Source organism: Magnolia sinica, chromosome 4 (assembly GCF_029962835.1).
Source record: "Magnolia sinica isolate HGM2019 chromosome 4, MsV1, whole genome shotgun sequence".
NCBI lineage: Eukaryota > Viridiplantae > Streptophyta > Magnoliopsida > Magnoliales > Magnoliaceae > Magnolia > Magnolia sinica.
The window spans coordinates 62212037-62236730 of record NC_080576.1 but is presented as its reverse complement, the minus strand read 5'-3'; the positions used below and the strand labels follow the sequence as shown (position 1 = coordinate 62236730).

Here is a 24694-nt window from a genome sequence, read left to right as displayed (position 1 = left end):
CCAAGATAGAAAGAATTCGTCTACCGATTTGGAAATGACCCATAGAACCCCGAACAACTGAAGTAGATGACCCTGCATTTTACTAACACATTTTATTAACAAGGGAGATTGGCATGTCAAGCGGGAGCATGTTGTCAAGCATGCCCAGCTTGAAACATGTTTGATGCAGATGATGACAACCAAAGCCTTTAGTGAGAAAGTCAGCAAGTCGATCATCACATTTTTTATGTCATCAAAACCACTTTGATCATTGCTTTTTTTATCATCGCATGGGGAGACTGCTTTAGACCATATTAAGCATTATTTTTTTTGGTCTACACTTGATGCCAAAATCAGTAGATGAACCGAAAGGGTATATACACTTCTTTCAACAAGTCACTGTGAATGAATGCATTTTTAACATCAAGTTGATGAAGAGGCCAACCATTATTAGCAGCAAAAGACAAAAGCAGACGCGCAGAATTCAGTTTAGCAACTGGAACCAAGGTTTCATGAAAGTCAACCCAAGGGTTTGAGTAAAACCTTTAGCCACTAATCGGGCTTTATACCACTCCATCTTGCCATCAAGTTTATGCTTCAGCGTAAACACCCAATTACAACCCGTAACATTTTTCCTGGTGGTAATTGCAAAATCTCCCATGTCTGATTCCTTTAAAGAGCTCACATCTCCTCAAGAATAGCTTCTCTCCACTTTGGATGAGATAAAGCACGACGGACATTAGAAGGCACAAAATTGAGGAAATAGATACTGGACAAAAAAACACAATACGGACTGATATGAGGATAGGGTTCAGATGAGAAGTAGAAGTACGAGTACATCTTCCTTTGCGCAAGGCAATAGGAACATCAATATCTAGAAGATCAGTGATAAAAACTAAATCCAGTGTTCGAAATATCGGTATCGTGTTACGTATCGCACCCTTGGGATATGATATGTATCGGTTATCGCATGGGATATATCGGTTGTATTGCGTAATGTATCGTTGTTGATGGAAAAATGGGGAAACATTGGAAATTGGTCAAATTTTTCCATGAAATTTCAATGATTGTCAAAAAAAGACATCAATACACACTTACTTATCAAAACATTACAAAAAACAAGTGTACATAATAGGTTTTCTTTATATAAGGTCCTAATCTATGCGTTGTCTAACTGAATTGAAGCAAGTATATTCAAAGTTTATTCATATAATTTATAAATGTAAGAAGACGTGTGCAAACACAAGCAATACATTCAAAAGTAGAAGAATCACTAAATCAGGTTACGTACATGTTTAATTTTGTTTGGACATAAAGATTGCAATTGATTTGCAAGAAATTGGAAAAATTTTAATTTTTTTCAATTTTCCGCAACTTGGTCCTTCTCCTCTAAATCTCAAAATCAAATCTCCCAATCCATGATTTTTCATACAAAACATGAAAAAACACGGATTTGTAACAATTTGACGCTGATTTAACATGATTTACAAAAAAAAAAAAGGATCGAAAATAAAAAAATGCTCACAAGATCGAACATGTGGGATATATCCCATTATTTGGGCATTTCATATCACATAGGTGGGATACAAGAAATATCGTGGGATATATCGGTCAATATCGTCGATATTTAAAACACTCCATAAATCCAGAACATTAGATGGAACAGGATCCTGAGGAGATGTTCATTCTCTATCTTTTCTTCAAACATATGTCATCGTAATTTTAGGTTGTCTTAGTAGAACAAGAGATGGAGTAGAAGATTGAGATAAAGAGGGAGTTTCACAACTAGAGGTATAATTTATTAGAAATTGTATCAACAATAGGAAGAGGAACATGAGTTCCCCCTGAAGCTGAGAAGACAAGGTGAGATCCGCAACCTATGACTTTTCAAAAAAGGTAAAATCCATTGAAATAAATTGTTTGCCTTGAGTTCCAGGTATATAACACTCGTATCTTTTCTTAGAACTAAAATAACCAAGGATATACCCTGAACAGCTTTGGCATCCAATTTACTGCTCGAATGTTATGAATATGAACGAAGCATGCACACCTAAACACTTTGGATGGTATATAAAACAATGGCTTGTCAGGTTCAAGAATTTGAATAGGAAACTTCCCACCTAAAACTCTTGAAGGCGTGTGATTGATCAAGTAGACGCAGTAAGGATGACATCAAACCAAAACATTTTTGAAACAATCATTACAAAAAGCACAAGATACCTCAAGATGGTGTTTGTTTTTCCTCTCCAAAACACCATTTTGTTGAGGGGTGTATGGGCATGTAGTTTGCAATTCAATACCATTGTCAAGTAAATATTTCTGAAATTCAGATGCAATGTATTCCCACCATTGTCAGAATGCAAAATTTTAGCTCGCATCAAATTGATTTAAAACCATCTTATGGAAACTATTGAGAATGAAAAGACTTCATCTTTAGATTTCATAAGATAGATCTAAGTCACACAGGAAAAATCATCAATAAATGAGACAAAGCATTTAAATCCAAACAAAGACACAACAGGTGTTGGACCCCAAACATCATAGTGATTTAAGGAAAGTGGAACATCACACTTTTTATTAAACTAATAGGATAAGATGTTCTACAATGCTTAGCTAGCTGACATGAATCACACTGAATCTCCCTCAATTTATTAAAGATCAACAACGACGGAAGAAGCAATTTTAAACATAGTTCAGTGAATCAAACAGATAAAGGCCACCACCCTCAATCATCTATCCAGTCCTCAGGTCCTGAAAAACACAATGAGATGATTTTTTTTTTTAAAAAGAAGTCATAGTATAATTCAGAGATTTAGTAAGACTGTTGACAGATAACAAGTTAGTGAACAACTTCAAAACATGAAGAACTGAAGACAGAGATTGATGGATCCCGTACCATCAACATAAGTATAGGACCCATCAATAATTTTTACACAACCAAAATTAGGATGTAAAGAGTATGATGAAAAGTGAGATTTCATACCTGTCATGTGATCCGATGCTCTAGAGTCAATAATCCAAAAGGATCTAGTAGGGGCAGTGAACACAACATGAGTAAAGGCAGAGATACAGGACTGAGCTGGAACAAACTGAAGAGATGAAGAAGAATGAGATGAAGAAGCACCCTCAAGGATGGCAAGCCGACAATTAAGTGCATAGCTTTCCTCCATAGGATATCTGTGAGGGACCTGAAGAAGACATAGGGTGTCAGTGTGAAGAGACCTCCCAATATCAACAGTAGTGGAGTAGGCCTTCCTTAGAGGTCAACGAACTATGTCCCAACATGTCTCTCTTGTATGCCGAGTTTGACCACAATGGGTACAATAGAGTTTGTCTTTATCATCACCAAGAATGCTATCATAGCCACGACCATGGCCTATATCACCTTGATCACTATAGTTGCTAGTATGGCCTGCACAATGATGACAACCCTGAAAACAACCACCATTACCTCTTCCTTTAACAACATGACCTCCACGATATGATCCAACAAAGGTAGATCATTTTGGAACAACTGTATCAATTGATAACATCACTTTACATCTACTTTCTTCTCATTGTAATAATGCATACACAGTACCACAAGAAGGTCGAGACTCTGCTTAGAATTTGAGAGCAAAGAGTCATATTCTCAATTAAGACCAGCAAGAAGATCAATGATCCGTTGTTCTTCAATCTCTGTCCGGGTTCCTTGTCACAACATGATGATATAAGACAACAATGGTTCAGTTCAAGCCACATTTGATGAAGGGTCGTATACAAGGCTTCCACAGACAAGTCCCCTTGGCTAAATTGAGTAATCCCTCTTGTCGACTGAAATATCCTAACTATATTCTTTTTTTATGAGTATGAGGCAGCAATAGTCCTAGATTCCCTTCAATCTCATACTACATAAAGGTCCTACCGATCTCCGGCTTCAAAGAATTAAGTATCCATGCCATGACCATCATATTCTCGATCAGCCGATCAGCAATCGATACATCGATAGATGAGGGCTCCACAGTGGTACCACTGATATACCCCACTTCCCATTTCCCCCAATAAATATTTGAGCAGACTTGGACCACTCAAAAAATTTCACAATAGTAATTTGTAATCCCAAGTGCTCAAGAACACCAAACCACATGATAACCCTTCAAATTTGAGATAGAAATAGAGGAACCACTTACTCTTCAGGAAATCCCTCCACTTGAATGCCCAGATTTTTCCATTGCATTCAATCACAACAAAAACAAGATGGATAATAAACAGAAACACACCTTATAGCAATCTCCCATAATTAAGAAGCAAAGCATATGAAGAATGTCCCGAAAAATGCAAGAAACTGTTGTGCAGTAACACTATTCCACGAAAAATGACCACAACACCTCCAATCTGAGGTGATTCTTCAAGCAATGGTGCATCTGTAACACTGATTTGAACAAACTAGGTGTAGCTAAAGTGCCACAAGAGAGAATTCCACTTGAATCGTACACAGCAAAAAACAAAACTTTACCATTTTCCCTTCTTTTTTTTGCTAGATTTGGAAAAACTCGATAAAATAGCACTAAAAAATCTTCAAAGAAATAACCATAAATCTTCTAAAATGGAGCTATCTTAGAATATGTAATTTTTTCCATCAAGGGGACCCCATCCGTACAATGCTGACATCAGTCGTACGGTGTGAGGAGAGGAACTTTTGTCGACTTAGGGATTTCAAAATGTGCGTTTGAAGCTCTCCTTTTAACTTAACTTTTAAGTTTTTCTAAAATGTGCATTTGACACCATTAAAAAGCATGAGTCACCACCATTTTGCCTCGAAACAAAACTAATAGTTTAGATAACTTTTAAGTTAATTTTACAGTTTGAGTGATGCAGACATCAAAGTGTACTAGCGTCGCTGTAAGAGAGCCCCAGGCCCTGGCCCAACCCAGCCCACACTTTATTTGGGCGATCACTACTTGAGACTGGCTCGTGGGCCACTTTGAAGACCCCATGTGCATAGGCTGTGCATCATGAAGACCCCAGACTGGGAGGATGCACATGGGCTGCATTATTTGGAGTGCCAGGATAATTTTTGAGAGTTTTTGTTGAGATCCAACCGTTGGATCGCATCCGATCACATGGTGGCCCACCATGTGATCAAGTCCTTTTTCAGTTTTTAGTGTCCATTTAAGTTTTGTTATTTTTCTACACATTTTGGTTGGTTTGGACTTCCTAGTGAGCCCCTACTTTGCTAGATTTAAAAAAGGGGCATGTTGGTCATTTTACTTTTAAATGTAAAAACTCTATTTATTTGGGGGGGGGGGGGGGGGAGGAACGTCCAACCCTAGGAAATGAAGAGTACACGTTTGTTTTCTAAAGATAAGCCTTTCTTTCTTCCATGCGACTTAGAAGAACCCTCCATGAGACTCGGAGCAAGGTGGTGAGATTTCATCTTTTTGTGGGCGTGCGACTCGCTCACGTGTTTATCTTCTGCAAGGTATGGTATTTCCATCTCTTTCTACTCCTTTAAAAAAACCTCTTTGATCCTATCTAGCCTAAATCCTTCAATCCATTGCGCCCAAAACCTCGATACCCTATGTCCCTGCCTCCCACATAAAACCTACCCTAGACCCTCTCCTAAATTCCTCCCACAACCCTCAATTCCCAAATTACAAATTTATCCCACCCCATATCCCACGTGATCTTTATCTCCTCTAAACATAGTTTGTGTGGTGAATGAGTATGGTAAATTCTGTGTGTAAGAATCTGCCCATGAGTATTTTGTTCACATTCTGTGTTAAGGGGTTGTTCTAACAACCTTGAGGAGGTGAGCCTACAAAATGCTACCAGTGCGGCAAAACGGGTCATTTCGCACGTGTCCCCAAAAGGTGCAAGGAAAGGCCCTCCTGATTGAAGATCAAGGGGAAGATCATAATGACCAGGGCGACTATGAAGAAAAAGAGTATTGCCCTAATGTTGGTGCTAGTGATGAAGACGATGAGGAGACTATCCCACTTGCTATAGTCAAACGTATCCTAACTCAGGCTAAGGACCAGGATGATTGACGTCGTTCTACTATTTTCCATACTTACACCAAAAGTGGGGAAAAGAATTGCAAAGTCATTGTCGACAGTAGAAGTTGTGCAAATGTGGTCTCCGCTAGCACCTTGGATCGTTTGGGCCGGAAGCCCACTCCCCACCCTCAACCCTATAAAGTCTCTTGGGTTGACGACTCTTCCATGCCAGTGTCCCGGTGTTGTCTGGTGCCTTTGAAGTTTGGATCCTATAAAGACACACTGTGTTGTGATGTCTTGCCCATGGATGTGGGACACATCATCTTGGGTCGGCCTTGGCTCTTTGATAAGGATGTCACGATATATGGTCGTTCAAATGCATGTACATTCTTACATGAAGGCAGAAAGATTATTCTAAAGCCTCTGCCTCCCAAGAACACCCAGGCTAAAAGGGGAGACGTCAAGAAGGGTGATGGAAAAGAAGTAAGGAAATCCCAAATTAAGTCTCTTCACATTATTAATGCGAAAGAATTTGAGAAAGAGGCTACAGAGAGTTTGGAGGTGTATGCCCTAGTGGCAAGAGAGGTTACACTAGAGGTTAGGGCAAAGATCCCCTCTAGGGTGAGTCCAGTTTTAGAGGAGTTTAGTGATGTATTTCTTAAGGACTTACCAAATGAACTTCCACCCATGAGGGACATCCAGCATGTCATTGACTTAGTCCCTGGGTCTACTCTCTCAAACCTTCCTCACTACCGAATGAACCCGACCGAGCATGCCAAGTTGAAGAGGCAAGTCGATGAGTTATTAAGAAAAGGGTTCATTCGAGAGAGTTTGAGTCCATGTATTGTGCCTGCACTCCTCACACCCAAGAAGGATGGCAAGTGGCGCATGTGCGTGGACAGCCGAGCAATTAACAAGATCACAATCAAGTATCGGTTTCCTATACCGAGGCGTAATGATATGCTTGACATGATGGCCGATGCCACGATTTTCTCGAAGATTGACCTCAAGAGCGGGTGTCACCAAATTCACATTCGCCCAGGTGATGAATGGAAGACGGCCTTCAAGACGAAGGATGGGCTGTACGAATGGCAGGTCATGCCCTTTGGGTTGACTAATGCCCCAAGTACTTTCATGCGAGTGATGACCCAGGTGTTGAGGCCCTTCATGGGCAAGTTCCCGGTGGTTTATTTTGACAATATTCTCATTTATAGTACCACTAAGGAACAACATCTCCACCATTTGAGGCAGGTCTGTGAGATCCTTAGGACGGATCAATTATATGCGAACCTGAAGAAGTACGCTTTTATGTCAGATCGAGTTATCTTCTTAGGGTTCATAATGTCGTCCGAGGGTATGAGTGTCCTGAAAAGGTCCAGGCCATAGTGAGTTGGCCAGAACCACAGAACATTCATGAGGTGCGTAGCTTTCACAGCTTCGTTACCTTTTATCGTCGGTTCATTAAAGGCTTTAGTTCCATTATGGCTCTCATTACCAATTGCATCAAAAAAGGGGAGTTCCAGTGGACCAGTGCAGCCTCTAAGGCCTTTAAAGACATAAAGGGCAAGATGATTGAGGCCCCTGTCATGCGACTTCCAGATTTTTCTAAAGTCTTTGAAGTGCCATGTGACGCCTTAGGTGTGGGAATAGGGGGAGTACTAAGTCAGGAGGGACGCCCAGTTGCCTATTTCAATGAGAAATTAAATGAAGCAAAATAGAAATACTCCACCTATGACAAGGAATTTTATGCGGTGGTGCAGTCATTGAGGCATTGGCGCCACTATTTACTCCCGCATAAGTTCGTCTTATTCTCTGACCATGAGGCCTTGCGATATTTAAGCCCTCAGAAGAAGTTGAACCCTAGGCCTGCCAAATGGGTCGAATTTCTTCAAGAGTACTCGTTTGTTCTCAAGCATAAGGCCGGAGTCGAGAACAAACCTGCGGATGCCCTTAGTCGTAGGGTTGTGACTCTCCATTCTCTGAGAGTAGAGGTTAGGGGTTTTGAGCGGTTAAAAGACGAATATCCTGAGTGTCCGGACTTTGAAGAGAGATATGTGTCACTTCTAGAGGATCCCACAAGGACAGATAGTGAGTTTGTCATTCATGATTATTACCTGTTTCGTGGAGATCGGCTCTACATTCCTCGCACGTCCCTACAGGATTTCCTGATATGGGAGCTACACGCAGGTGGTGTAGCTGGCCATTTTGGAAGGGATAAAACGATAACCCTTGTTGAGGACCGATTTTACTGGCCAAGTCGCAAGCGAGATGTGGCTAGAATTGTAGAGCAATGTTGTACATGTCAGCTGGCAAAGCAAAAGAAACAGAACACAGGATTGTATACTCCTTTGCCTGTGCCATATGCCCCTTGGGACGATCTTAGTATGGATTTCGTGTTGGGCCTTCCCAAGACTATCAAGAAGCACGATTCCATATTTGTCGTGGTGGACCATTTTTCCAAAATGGATTGCGTGCTCCAAGACATCTGACGCCTCACACATTGCTCGGATCTTCTTTGATGAGGTTGTTCGATTGCATGGTTTGCCAAAAACCATAGTGTCTGACCGGGATGTCAAGTTTGTGAGCTATTTTTGGAAGACACTATGGCATATTATGGGAACTTGTATGCAGTTTTCTTCGGCATACCATCCTCAGACTGATGGCCAGACTGAGGTGGTGAATAGGAGCCTAGGCAACTTGTTGAGATGTCTAGTTGGTGATCATATTAGGACTTGGGACGCAGTCTTGCTAACTGCAGAGTTCACATATAATAGTTCAATAAATAGGTCTACGGGTAAGAGTCCGTTTGAGATTGTTCTTGGTTATAAGCCTAGGAGACCTATAGATTTGATTCCCATGTCTATGTCACGTCATCCTTCTGAGTCTACTAAGACCTTTGCACATTACATGCATGATTTACACAGGGAGATTAGACAAAGGATTAATTCAAGTAATATAAATTATAAACTTCAAGCAGACATGTACCGTCGATTCAGGGAATTTCAAGTGGGTGATGAGGTCATGGTCCGTATTAGGCCAGAGCAGATACCACCTGGTGCCGCTAAGAAATTACATGCCCGCAGCGCGGGACGATATAAAATTTTAAACCATATGGATCCCAATGCGTATGTTCTCGAGCTTCCACATACATTGAATATCAGCTCTACATTCAATGTGGAACATCTCGTGCCATTTAGAGGCCCACCTCATGATCCACACCTTGAGCCTCCCACTTATTAGTCCCCTGACCCATGGCCTATACCTGAGCCCTCTTCTCAGCCTGCACCCCCCATACCATCTGTACACATGAGAGAGAAGATCGAGGACATTCTGGATGAGCAGATAGTGTCTACCCGCGACGGTGGATTCCAGAAGTTTCTCGTCAAGTGGAAGGATTGACCTACATCAGACTGCACGTGGATTACAGAGGCAGAGCTACAGCGGCTTGAACCTGATCTACTAGAGTGTTACAAGAGTTTTGTCTCACCAGCGGCGAGACTTTCTCAGCCGGGGAGAGTTGATGAGAACATCAGAGTGTACTAGCATCGCCGTATGAGAGCCCCAAGCCTTGGCCCAACCCAGCCCACACTTTATTTGGATGATCACTACTTGGGCCTGGCCCGTGAGCCACTTTAAAGACCACATGTGCATAGGATGTGCATCATGAAGACCCCAAACTGGGAGGATGCACATGGGCTGCATTATTTGAAGTGCCAGGATAGTTTTTGAGAGTTTTTGTTGAGATCCGATCACATGGTGGCCCACCATGTGCCACCATGTGATCAAGTCCTTTTTCAATTTTTAGTGTCCATTTATGTTTTGTTATTTTTCTGCACATTTTGATTGGTTTGGATTTCTTAGTGGGCCCCTACTTTGCTAGATTTTAAAAAGGGGCATGTTGGTCATTTTACTTTTAAATGTAAAAACTCTATTTAAGGGGGGGAAACGTCCAACCCTAGGAAATGAAGAGTACACGTTTGTTTTCTAAAGAGTAGCTTTTCTTTCTTCCATGCGACTTGGAAGAACCCTCCATGAGACTTGGAGCAAGGTGGTGAGATTCCATCTTTTTGTAGGTGTGCGACTCACTCACGTGTTTATCTTCTGCAAGGTATGGTCTTTCCATCTCTTTCTATTCCTATAAAAAAACCTTTTTGATCCTATCTAGCCTAAATCCTTCAATCCATTGCGCCCAAAACCTCGACACCCTATGTCCCTGCCTCCCACATAAAACCTACCCTAGAGCCTCTCCCAAATTCCTCCCACAACCCTTAATTCCCAAATTACAAATTTATCCTACCCCATATTTCACGTGATCTTCATCTCCTCTAAACATAGTTTGTGTGGTGAATGAGTATGGTAAATTCTATGTGTGTATGAATCTGCCCATGAGTATTTTGTACATATTCTAAGGGGTTGTTTTAACAACCTTGACATCTTGCGATTTAATCTTTATATGATTGTGTGCATGTGGGGATGATTTCTAATGAAATGACATGAATTTTTACTTACTGAAATTACTGTTTGGTGAACTGTTCTGCTGAAATTATTGCTTAGTGGGCTTGGCCCATAACCCACAGGTCCTAGGATTTGTATGCTTTGAATTGTCCTTTGAATAATCTCCTATGAAACATGACATCCATACATGTATCCTACATCAGTGAGTTTCACACCACCATTGTTCGTGTTGTCAGTTAGTTTTATAGTGCAAGTTTCACACCACCATTGTTCGTGTCGTCAGCGAAAAATCGATATTATCGCCGATAATTTCAGTAATGCAGAACTTGTGATACCAAAAACCCAGAATTTCATTTCTCTTCCAAATCTCAGCGATATGTCATCGATAATGTTGATGAAAACAAAAACATCGACAATCCCGATAATATCTGAATTGAGGATCTACGTACATAGCCTTAAATTATTTTTTTAATTTTTAGAAAAAGATATCTTAGATTAGATCGAGAGAATCGAATAAAGACATACCTACAGAGGGGGAATCGAACGGAGAGATTCAAATAATGAGGGAGAATCAAATAGAGAGTGGCCTACAGTTGCGGCGAAGGAGAGGAACTTTTGTCGACTTAGTGTTTTCAAAACCCCTCTTTTGAAGCTCTTTCCTTCTAACTTAACTTCTAAGCTTTTCTAAAATGTGTGCTTGACACCATCAAAAAGCATGGATCACCACCATTTTTCCTTGAAACAAAACTAATAGTTTAGATAACTTTTAAGTTAGTTTTATAATGCGAGTTTCGCACCACCGGTGTTTGTGTTGTCAGCGAAAAATCAATATTATCGTTATCGCAGATATTTTCGGTAATGCTAGGCTTGCGATACCGAAAACCCCTAATTTTTATTCTCTTCTAAATCTCAACGATATGTCGTCGATAATGTCGATGAAAACAAAAATGTCGACATCACAATAATATCAGAGTTGAGGATCTGCGTATATAGCCAAAAAAAAACAACTAGAGAGCTACTTACAGTTGTTGCTAAGGAGATGAACTTTTATCAACTTAAGGTTTTCAAAGAGGGGTTTTCAAAACCCCTCTTTCGAAGCTCTTTCCTTTTAACTTAAATTTTAAGTTTTTCTAAAACATGTGTTTAACACCTTCAAAAAGCATGGGTCACCCTCATTTTGCCTCGAAACAAAACTAATAGTTTAGATAACTTTTAAGTTAGTTTTATAGTGCGAGTTTCACACCACCAGTGTTCGTGTTATTAGCGAAAAATCAATATCATCGCCAATAATTTTGGTAACGATGGACTTGCGATACCGAAAATCCAGAATTTTGTTTCTCTTCCAAATCTCAACGATATGTCATCGATAATATCGATGAAAACGAAAATGTCAACAATCACGATAATATATGAGATGAGGATATGCGTATATAGTCTTAAATTCAAAAAAAAAAAAAAAAAAAAAAAACAAAAACAAAAAAAAACGAGGGATCTTATATTAGATCGACAAATTCGAATGGAGACAAACTTGCAGAGGGAGAATCGAATGGAGAGCTACCTGCGGCTGCGGAGAGGAACTTTTGTCGACTTAAGGTTTTGAAAGTCGAAGCTCTTTCCTTTTAACTTAACTTTCAAGTTTTTTCTAAAATGTGCGTTTGACACCATTATAAAACATGGGTCACCACCATTTTGCCTAAAAACAAAACTAATAGTTTAGATAACTTTTAAATTAGTTTTATAGTGTGAGTTGCTGATGCAGGACATGAAATTTTAAACATGATATGCGAGATTCCAGGCTTTAGATCATACTAGTTCAAAACAATCACACAAAATTCCACATCCCACATAAAGTCAAGCACTCAATCAGGGGGAATCTATGCGGGTCCAGGCCTACACATGCTAGGGCTGGATCAATTAAAGTTATAGACCAAACAATGCTCAAAGGAGAGTAAATTCATCCACACATGCATAAGAATATTTCTCCAATCCAAGGGATTCACATGTTTTAATTTGGGAAACCCTAGGGTTGAAAAGGTGGAATAGAACTTGGGGATTTGAAATGATCTAGGGTTAGGGTTTTAGAAACAAGGCGAGAGATGAGTGAAATATAGACGAGAGGGAACCTGTGATCGGCCCGCGCGTGTGGGCAACAAACCGGCCTGACGCACGTGCGTGAATAACGACCCGCACGTGTGTGGGGCCCACAATTCTGGAATCGGTCAGCTAGGGCTTGATCGGCCAGGGTTGGGCCACCTTTCCTCCAAATTTCAAGTCAAACGGATGATTGGTTTGAACGTGGTGATCCGCCGAAGTTTTAGCCCTCTTGCAAGGCCAGATTCTGAAAATTTGTTGTAGGAGAAAGATTACCTACAAATGTGGGTGGATTTGATAAGGTTATGGCTGTAGGAGATGAGGAATATGGAGGGTAGAAGATGGGGGCGATTTGGGATGGATGTGGCTTCACACCACGGTAGTTAGCCCTTCGAAGAATGGAGGGTTTTGCACTCAATTAGGTTTTCACAACTCAGAGAAAGCAAAAAAACGCAGAAATTTTATTCCAATCATCCATGAGAAAAAAACCCTAAAAGGGGTGCCAACCTATTTATAAGAAAAACCTATACCCCAAAAGCCGCGCCATGTGCGCATACTATTACTTAAAGACGAAGTAATCAAAAATAACAACTAATCAATGCAATCTAAACTGTTCATGATGTTTCTGATAACGGTAATAAGCAAAACTAAAAGTCCTAGGTCACCTAGGGTAGTGGGCCACGATCATGAGATCCAATGATGGGATCCACATGATGACCGGGTCCACCCCAAGGAACTAAAACAGTCCTCTAACTAGGAAGCCCTTCATGGATGTCATCATTGATCCAAATTGAAGGTGGGGCCCTCCTCTTTGCGTACGTGCATAAGGGGGGCGTGCGTGTGCGCGAGATGTCCCCATCAGTTGCACACCACATAATAAGACTAGTTCTCCACCATTTTACATACAAAAGTTATAGTTAAAAGAAAACTTCTTTTTTTTTAAAAAAAAAAAAAAAAAAAGGCACTAGGGATGGGATGGTTAGGGGAGTGGATTAGGTGCAGCTCTTACTATGGGGCCCACCATAATGTATTTGTCCATCCATTTTTTCTAGAATGTTTTAGGGCATGAGCCTAAAAATAAAGAAGATTCAAATCTCAGGTGGACCATACAACAATAGTGATTGAGTGTCATACCATTAAAAACTTCCTAAGGCCCACCTTAATGTTTCCATAATGTTTATCTGCCATCCAACCTGTTGATAAGGTCACATAAACATGGATGAAGGGAAAAAAAACAAATATCAGCTTGATATAAACCTTTTGTGGCCATTAACCATTGTTTCTTGTGATAAGGTTCACTTGAGAATTGGATCTACTTCATTTTTAGGCTCATGCCCTAAAAGGATCTTGCAAAACAAATGAATATAGACTATATACATCAAGGTGGGCCCCGTGGTAAGGGCCTCCATCTTTAGTGAGGCGAAGACCACACCTAATTCTCTCCTGATGGTTAGATGGATAGTTGGATGGATGGACAGATGGTTGGATGGATAGAAGGGATGGATGGATGCATGGATGTTTGGATGGGATAGATGCGATTGGTGGATGTTTGGATGATTGGATGCGGTGGATGTTTGGATGGATAGATGGGATGGATAGATGGTTGGTTAGATGGGAAGGATGGATGGATGTTTGGATAATTGGATGGGATGGTTAAATTGTTGGATGGATGATTGGATGGATAGATGGATGGATGGATGGGATGGTTGGGTGGTTGGATGGATGGATGGATGAATGGGATGGGATGGATGGATGGTTGGTTGGATTGGATAAATGGATGGATGGGTGGTTGGATGGATCGATGGATGAGATGGTTGTATGGATAGATAGTTGGATCAGCATTTATTGTGTTTATTGTGTCCCCATCGATGGATGGATGGATGGATGGATAGATATTGGATGGATATATGCTTATTTATGCATGGATGTAAACTTATGAATGCATTATGCTTGTTTGTTTGCTTGTTAATTGGTTTAATGAAATTTAAGTAATTATTGTGTTACTATTGAATTGATTTCTTACAACTGCACATGCTTTTAGGCCCCCATTAAATGCAAAACTTTTGTATATGCATTCTTTTTTACAATTTTTTAATTCCTAAATATGTAAATATGTGAATTTAGGCATCTCCTGAAGTTTCACTGAAAAATTTCACCGTCTTCCCATGTTTCCTACACATTTCCAATTATCGGCAATATTATTGACGATAAAGTTATTGTTTCTGTGTCCCCGGCTAGCGAAACTTGTAGTGATACCAACAATTCGAACACTATACAATATTAACTCCACAGTTCACGACAAGCAACATTTTGGCCTACAATTTATCGTAAGAATAACTAATTCAAACTTGCATTACCATCTTGTTCATATGACCATGTCTGGTCGTTTTGTGCAATGCATGCAGTACGTGTGCTACACAGTTCCATAATTAGGACCATCCATCTAATAGAAATTCACATGGATATACCACATTACAAGAATTACGTGATTGGACTATCTAACGCACACAAACAGAAGTATCTTCAGTAGCACGCATTTACATGTACATTTCTGGTAGTAAAAATGTGGATGAGTAGCAAAAATTATAGTGCACAATGCACACCCATGTTTCTTTATTGTTCCTTGTGCATTGCACAAGCAAAGCTAGTATATACACACGCACAAAGGTGGGTGTAGGTGTGGGTGTGGGTGGATGTGCCTGTGTGTGTCCATGTATATATGCGTATGTATGTATATTACATAATTAAGCATAACTGATAATCCTTAGATCTTAAATTAAGTATCCACGCACAAGCACACAAATATCCACAACCTTGATTAGGGCACACCAATGCAGAACACACCCATTACCTACGTAAGTGCAAACAAATTCACAAACAAGTGCAAAAATACATATTATACAAGGATCAGAGCTTCACATTGCATAGAAGCACTCAAAATTTCTTACATGTAAACCATACATGCACAAGTTTATGCCAGTGCAAAACACAGATGCCACACGACTTCTAAAAGATGCATGAAATGAGCACAAGCATGAACACACACAAAACCAATTAACACACTAACAAAGCATCCAGATGAGTAGTTAAGATTCATGAATAGACTCCCAAGAAATTACCTCAAAAATGCACCTAGATCTTAAGGAGTCACCACAGAGACCACAAATATCTATCATACTGCGGCAAACGTACATATTAGGAGCATCTAACTTCTCCTTGGATTCGTTAAACACAATCAATGCGGATTCCAAATCTTTCTTCTTTCCAAATTCATGTATGATGGAACTGAACAAAATGTGCGAGTGTGGAAGAATACTCGTGTACCTGCAAAGATAATAATACTATTTAATAGAATTAACTAACATGAAGCAAAGTATGTCCAAAAAAAAAAAGTGCCTGCCAAAAAACAAACTATGCAGAAAAATTGCTATTTTTGTAAAAAGAGCATGTTTCAAATTATTGTTTAAGAAAAAATCAAAAGCAAAGTAATATTGAAAGAAAAAGGAATAGCTTCCTAATTGCTCCAATCCTTTTATAACACCTTGGTTTTAAAGTACCACTTCACCATCCTTTCATAACAACCACGATTAGAGGAATTGGATTAACAAGATATTTTATTTTTTTTTTAAAAAGTATTAATATATAGAGCTTGGCAAGCCTAAATCAAGGTCTTATTTTCTCAATTGAATATAAATTATGTTGAAGAGAGGCGACTATTATGGTTCATGAACAAAAACAAATAACAAATAATTTCATGTCCTTATGGGACAGAATGTTGGACAGTCAAGGAACAACATGTTCATAGGATGGGTGTACCTAAAATGTGGATGTCAAGATGAATGAGTGGCAAGATGAGGAAGGATCAATGTTCGAGTTGTCGGTATCGCTACAAGTTTTGCTGGCCGGAGATAAAGATATAATATCATTATCGCCGATAATATCGCCGAAAACCGGAAATGCAGGGAAAAAGGGGGAAACATGGAGAAATTGATGGAATTTTTCAGTGAAACTTCAGGACATGCCTAAATACACATATTTACATATTCAGGAATGAAAAAATTGTAAAAAGAATATATTAAATTAGAAGTTTCCATTTAATGGGGGCCAAAAGGCATGCATTGTCATAAGAAATCACTTAAATAATAACCAAAATGAGTTTTATATAATACAAATGCGAGCTTACAACAATTAAGACATGCAATAGTAAATGAATTAAAAAAAATACGATCTTGATCCAAAATCTCCAATAGACCACACCACATGAAAACAATAGTAATTGGATATCCACCATTAAAATCCAATCTGTACGAGCATAGATGGGCCCACTGTATTGTTTATTGGACATCCAATCTGTTGATTAGGTCATGCAGACCTAGATGAGGGGAAAAATCAAAGATTATCTTGATCCAAAACTTTTAGAGCAAAAAAGTTTTTAATGGTCTAAGTTAATGTGATCCACTTGAGATTGGGATATACCTCATTTTTGGTCTCATACTCTAAAATGGTCTATAAAAATATATGGACGGTGAGGATACAACACATACATCATGGTGGGGCTTACAAAACTTGGTGACGTCACCTCAGTAGCGAGTCTCGCTGCTCAACCTGTCAATAGCTAATTCGCATCAAGAGGTTGATTTATTTCCTCCACTGGGATGCTACGTGGGGCCCACCATGATGTTTATAAAAAAATCCACCTCGTCCATCCATTTTTTTAGATAATTTTAGGACATCAGTAAAAAAATCATTTGGATCCAAAACTCAGGGCAGCCGCACGAGAGGAAATAGTGGAGATTTAGTGACCACCATTTAAACATTTGTCTGGCCACAAAAGTTTATTATAAAGCTATAGTTTTGTGTTTTCACTTCATCCCAATCAAAATGAACTTATAAACAGTTTGGATGGCATATATACATCAAGATGGTGCCCAGGGAGGTTTCAACGGTGGAAAAATCTCTCCAATTTTCATTCTCGTGTGTCCACATTGGGTTTTGGATCCACCTGATTTTTTGTTTCATCCCCTAAAATGATCTAAAAAAATGAATGAACGAGGTGGATTTTTAATCAACATCATACTGGGCCCTATGTAGCAATAATGTCATGCGAAAGGCTTAATTAGAAATTCCAGATTGCGTACTGAGTTGCTCAGTAAGCCTCCGTACGCTCTTATCGTACTGAGTAAACTCATTTGGGCCCACCTTGAATGTATGTGGTCTATCCACGCCGTCCATTCGTTTTTCCATCTAATTTAAGGGGTTGAGCCCAAAATTGATGTGTATCCAAAAATTAAGTACATCATACCAATGTAAATAGTGGGGGTAATGATTTCCACCGTTGAAACCATTCTAGGCCCCTATTGATGTTTATTTTTCATCCAACCTGTTCATAAGATCATACAAACATGGATGAATGGAAAACACAAATATAAGCTTGATCCAAAACTTCTGTGGTCCTCCAAGTATTTTTCAACGGTAGACATTCAATTTAACTATTTCTGGTGGCGTGGTCCATTTGAACATTGGATATGCCTCATTTTTTGGCTCAAGGCATAAAATTATCTTTTAAAATGTATGGACGGATTGGATAACATAAATAAATCACGGTGGACCTCATCGAGTTTACTCAGTTTCCATAAGCGTACGAGGAACTCACTGCTGATTGGATACTCCCTACGCTAATGGTTGGTGCTCCGTGGACCTCAAACATGATGTATGTAATCATCCATGCCGTCTAATTAATTTTAAAGATAATTTTATGGTAAGAACCTGAAACTGAATTGGATCAAAATCTCAAGTGGACCACATAGCGTTGATTGAACTCTCACCGTTAAAAACTTCCAGGTCCGTATTTGTTTTTTGGATCAAGCTGATATTTGTTTTTTACCTTCATCTAGGTCCGTATGACCTAATCTATAGGCCGTGTGACCTGATCTACATGTTAGATGTCAAATAAACGTTACAGTGGGCCTAAGAGGTTTTTAATGATAGACGTTCAATCATTATTGTTTTCCAATGGTGTGGTCCACCTGAGATTCTAATCAACCTCATTTATGAGAACAGATATTAAAATGACTTGTAAAAATGAATGGACGGTATTGATAAAACACATAGATCATGGTGGGGCCCACATAACACTTACGACCACCACCTGGCAACGTCACCAGCGAAACCGCGTCACGCGCTTGATGCTAGTCACGCTACATAACAGCGGATCTTCCCTTCTTTAAAAAAAAAAAAAAAATCCCTAAAATCTCGTCGAAGAGAAATCGCCGCCGAAGAAAGGGAGTTTTTGAAGGAGGATTGTTGCCGAAGAAAGGGGGATGTCTTACCTGTAAATCCGAACGGACAAAGACCAGCGCTGTTGATCGAGGGCGTTCTTCCATTGTTGATCGAGGCGTTCTTCCGAGCTCCGACTTCTGACAAACAAGTAGGAGATCTTCCCAGTTCCGATATTTTTTTCGATTTTTTGAAAGAGGGGTTTTCTTACCTATTTATTGGATTTTTGGGAGCGATAATCTCGATATTGTCGGCGATAATCCAAGATTTTCGCTGATATCTCCGATATTTCGCCGACATCCCTGATATTTCGCCGATAATCCGAAGAGAAACGAAATAATGGGGTTTTGGTATCGCTGGTCCAGCGATACCGATATTATCGGCAATATTTCGATAATATCGCCGACAATTTAAACACTGCATGTGATATGTGTGGGCGTGCCAGAACCGACTGTGCGGCTTGATTCCAACTGAACAACTTTGACCCCAAGTGCCAAGATAGGCAGATACGTCAAACTTGATTGTATATGACAGAGATCTGAGGGGATCGGCCACCTATTCAGCCACTCATAAGTTGTTTAAGATGATCAGGTGATTATCAGAGGGTAGGGTTCGTCCTCCAAAAATGGGTCGCACCTTGACTTCTGTACAAAAGGACTTTCAAATACAAAAGGCCAAAAATGCTTCAAAACATGCATGTGTGTTAATAGAGATTGTGCCTCTAATAAATGCCATTTTAATTCTCAACCACACTATTTTGTTGAGGTGTATATGAACACAATGTTTGATGGGTAATGCCAGCAAAAGATAAGTAGTCTTGGAAAGAGTCAAACATGTAATCCGGGGCATCATCCACATGGAAACATCAAATTTCTGTTTGAAATAGTGTTTTAATTTCAGCATGAAAAGATTTAAATTTATCAAGCACCTCAATTCAAGCATTGCATCATGTACACCCAAATCATGTGAGAGAAGTCACCAATGGAAGTAATAAAATATTTAAATTTGTTCAAACATGGGACTCCATACATCCAAGTGAACCGAACCAAACAAAACAAAAAGACGATTATCAAACCTAGGAACATAACTTGAACGAGTGTGCTGGGCCAACTAACAGGCTTCATAATTTATTGAAGCAACATAATGCAAAAAGGGAAACTAGCCTTTAAAGGGACTTCAAAGATGGATGAACGTAACATGCGTGCCATTGGAGAGTAGTGTTGTCGTTTGGAAGGCAAGCGCCCCCACGACTGCCAGGTTCAAAGTAATATAGGCCACATAGCTCACACCCCACACCAATCATCTCCCTGGTCGTGAGTTCTTAAAATAGACAATGTGATCGATAAAAGGTTATAGAGTAGTTAAGATTTTTCGTAATTTGACTCACGAAAGGAAGATTGACAAGGAATTTGGGCACATAAAGAACAAAAGGAAGAGTAATGTGATTATTAAAAGAGGCACTCCCCTTGCCAAGGATAGTGGATAATGATCCATTGGCTAAGGACATAGGTATAAGGAATTGAAGAATCTAGAGACAAGGGAAGAGATAAGTTACCTATCATGTGATCAGTGGCCCCTAATTCAATCGCCCAAGGAGATGAACTAAAGGATGCGACAAGGACATCACCTGAATTGGCAAGGAAGGTGGAGGTAGTATGATGCAGGAGAATTAACCACTTGCTCTAAAAGCTCAAACTGATAGAGCATGGCAAATTAATCCTTTGATCTCATAGCCGCCTCATACGGGCCCCAAATCCATGGGCTCCGCCGGCCGTCCACCCCAAGTGTGCCCATGCATCCCACAGGCTACCCCACTCGAGCCCGGTGTGAAAATGCACACGCATTAATCACCCCCGATGAGAAGTCTCGAACACGAGACCTCCCACTCTGATACCAATTCGATGCAGGACAATTAACCATTTGCTCTAAAAGCTCGAACTAATAGAGCATGGCGAATTAATCCATTTATCTCATAGCTCAAGCCCCAATTCCATGGGTTAGGTCCTCGGCCGAACCCACCTCATGGGCCCCAATTCCATGGGTCGTGGGTCCCAAATCCTGAGTTTCGCCTCACACGAGCCACCCACCTCACACAGGCCCCAAATCCATGGGTTCTGCGGGCCACCCACCCCAAGTGTGCCCCTGCATCCCACAGGCCACCACACTTGAGCCCAGTGCGAAAATGCCCCCGCATTATCGTAGGGGCTGATTCTACAACAATGCTCCTATGAAGCAATTGCTCAAGGTCTACACGAGATATCATCAATGGGTCACTAGTGATGGGTGGAGTGCTCCCATTAAGAAAGGAGTTACCATTATAGAATGCAAGATGTGCTTGGGAAACCTGTGGACCTCCATTGCACCGGAGTACATCCTGACACTTGTCTACAATGTGATGATTCTTCTTACAATAAGGACATAAGTGTTGTTGTCCAGCAAGACATTTGGAGCTATCAAGAGAAAATGAGCATCCATGACCCTTTCTGCCAAAGTGGGCACTATGCCATGGTGATCATCCACATCAAGTATGCTACTCATACCAAAACGAAGAGTCGCTCCGTCACCAGTGGGAGGAGTAGAGAGGGAGGGCAAGGGAGGTAGCACTCATAACACCCTAATGAATACATCTGACAGGGAAGGAGTCTGTTCACTTCCCAAAAGTTGAGCATTTATGGGGTCAAGATACGGTTGTATGGTGGTAAGGAACAAGGCAACACGAATTTATTCCCTTTGGCATTGTTGATAAGCAATGTCATTAGTAAATAGATAGTAGAGCTTCCATTCATTAACAAGCCCATGGAAATTGGCATAGTGCTCATGGAGATTGTCTCCTTGACGCAATGTCTAGAACTCTTTAAATATGTCTTGCAATGTTTGGAACTCTTTAAAGATGCCATAGAGACGCTAAATATTTTTCTCATTGGAATAGAGTTGTTGTAGGTTATTCCAGAGTTCCTTAGAACTATCACCATACATAATGTTGTGATAAACTTGTTCCCCCATGCTATGAAATAGCCAATTCATTACTCGGCAGTCATCTTCCTTCCATTGAGCAAATGCATTAGAATCCGCATATGGCCCCTCATCAGCCAGATGTTTCAATTTGTGTTTGAATGTTAGATAGATTCCAATAAATCGAACCCATTGAAGGTAATTTTCAACTCTGCGAAGTTTATCGAAGGAGATTTGTGGCATATCCATTCAATTTTCAGACTTGGCATTCATTGTGGTTTTGGGCAAAAGACACCTGAGTAAATATCCAAAAGAATGAACTCCTAAATATAGCGATACAAATGAACTAAAGAAGAAGGTAGGCCTATCTAGTGTTTTAAATATCAATGATATTGGCCGATATATCCCATGATATATCTTGTATCCCACTTGTAAGATACGAAACACGTAGATAGTGCCGATATATCCCACCTATTCGATCCAGTGAACATTTTCGATTTCTGATCCATTTTTTGTTGTAAATCATGTTAAACCAATGTCAAATGATTGTAAATCTATGATTATTCATGTTTTCCATTAAAAATCATGGATTTGGAGCTTCAATTTCGAGATTTAGGGAGTGGGCCAAGTTGCAGAAAATTGGAAAAATCAAAATTTCTCAATTTCTCACAATCGGTTGCAATCTTTGTATCCAAACACAAAATTAAACATGTATGTAACCTGATTTACTGATTATTCTTTTGCTTTTGAATGTATTGTTTGTGTTTTCATACATGTCTTTTTACGTTTATAAATTATATGAATAGACTTGGAATATACTTGCATCAGTTCAATTGAAATACACATATATTAGGACCCTATACAAAGGAAACCCCTTTTATGTGCACTTTTTTTTGTAATGTTTTTATTTCGAAGTGTGTATTGATGTCTTTTTCAACAATCCCTGAAGTTTCATTGAAAAATTTGACCAATTTCCCAATGTTCCCATGTTTCCCAACAACAGCGATACATTACGCGATACAACCGATATATCCCATGCGATAACCAATACATATCCGTATCCCAAGAGTGCGATACATTATGCAATAATGATATTTAAAACATTGGGCCTATCAGCCCAATGACGCCACACACGAGGGTCAGCAAGAAATAAAAAGTTAGTGGCACAAATAAAAAGTGAGGAAATGGTAGCACAATGCAGATAGATAACAAACCTCAATCACGGAGAAATGAGCCACAGGCCATAGCACAGTGACACAGATCAAGAGTGTAATAACAATGTGGGCCCTCGTCAACCATGGCGATAAGAGCAGTATTGAAGCAGCAAAAACAGCAGCACAAATGAAGCAATGGGCTGGGACAATTGTAGCGAATAAAGGTGGCAATGTGCACCCTGTACAGAGAACAGTGGTCGATGGCACTGATGGAATGTGGACCACACCGAGAATGAGTAGAGATCAGATGGATTTAAGTAGCGTTGTCGATCAACAATCAATAGATCGAGCAACCAGCTACGGCGATCACAGATCAGTGATCAGTCATGATCAGCGAGCATGACCCTGATTAACACGAGCAGGGATCAGCAAGCACAATAAAAAATGATCACTAAGCAATCATGGGCACAATCAATCCCGATTGGGGCAGTTGGGGCAGCGAATCATTGTATTGACTATCAAATGGTGAGAAACATCCAAACACGGCCACCAGCGATCAGCAATCAAACATGATCCATCAGACATCCAGACAAGGTATTCCATATCGGGAACAGTGGCCATAACGGTCACCACCATTACTGATACGGGTATCGGTTGTAACGGCTGATATGGGAGCGTAACGAGTGTTACGACTACCATAACGGTTGAAAATTTTCTTTTGCCCAAAAAATTCTGAAAAAATATTTAGAAAATCAAGAATAATGTAAATATTCCAAATATATCTTCATTTTATGTTTTGAACATGTTTACGGTAGTGTAACGGTCCACTCTTTGGTGAGAGTGTTGTATTGGGCTATCTAGTGAATTTGTGAACATGATTATATGTATCTAATGTTTACACATCACAATCAAGCATTATAACTAGAAATAAGAAAAAAGGCATAAATACTACTTTTTCAATTTTTTGAAAAAAAAAGGGGCTATTGGAGCTTCTATTCACTCAAATCACTTCAATCTACGATTTTAATATTAAAAACTATAATAAGAGTGGTCAAAATTTATTGTAAAATGATCTAAGAGAGTTTTTGGAATGAGAAAAGTAATTTTTTTTTAAAAAGAGGGGGAGAAAAATGGCTTTAAATAGAAAAAAGTGGCCATTTTTCAACAGTTACGAGGGTAACGGTCATTATGCCTCATAACAGCCTTTACGGCCATTGTAACGGCCGATACGGTCCCAAGAAACCAGCTGCCCCGTTTCACCCCCGCATCGCATAACGGTCATGGCCGTTACCTATACGTATCGGCCTTTACAGGCATATCGTAATGGATACGAAACAACTTGCATCCAAAGCAACGTTGAGTGAGGTAGCAAAACAGTGCATCGAATGGTGATGAATCTAGAGATCTCAATCAACACATGCAGGGATCAAACAATCAGTGATAAAAGACCAATGGTAAAAAAAAAAAAAAAACCAACGATGTTGAGCAAACACAATCAGAGATGGGTGGGTAGGCTGACTTCAACAGCAGATGATGATGATCCTGATGATGTTCATGAATCAAATAGAAAAAATTGCAACAGGAAATCTGAGTGAGCAGAAGGAGACCCAGTATCTTTGATCTCGATTTTGTTGGGTTCATCGCAGTTTCCCGGTCACAACCATCGTCGATCAAATAGAAAACAACGGCCCCAATTTCTTTGGGACCCAACTAATCCAAACACAGAAGAAACTAACGAGACGCACAGCGTCTTTACAGCATTAGATAGAACCCAACAAGTTTGGCGAGAAGGAGGAGCGAGAGCTTCTT

At 39.9% G+C, this 24694-nt stretch overlaps 1 protein-coding gene across 8 annotated transcripts in view; it reads right to left on the bottom strand.

Moving 5' to 3' along the window:
* The window catches only part of LOC131243157 (pentatricopeptide repeat-containing protein At5g02830, chloroplastic), a 123248-nt gene that overhangs the window by 72053 nt on the left and 26501 nt on the right, over positions 1-24694 (bottom strand). For all 8 annotated transcript variants that reach the window (XM_058242295.1, XM_058242292.1, XM_058242293.1 and 5 more), the window contains exon 3: positions 15623-15827. In XM_058242295.1, coding sequence (XP_058098278.1) covers positions 15623-15827 — 205 coding nt within the window. The remainder of the gene's footprint in view (positions 1-15622; positions 15828-24694) is intronic.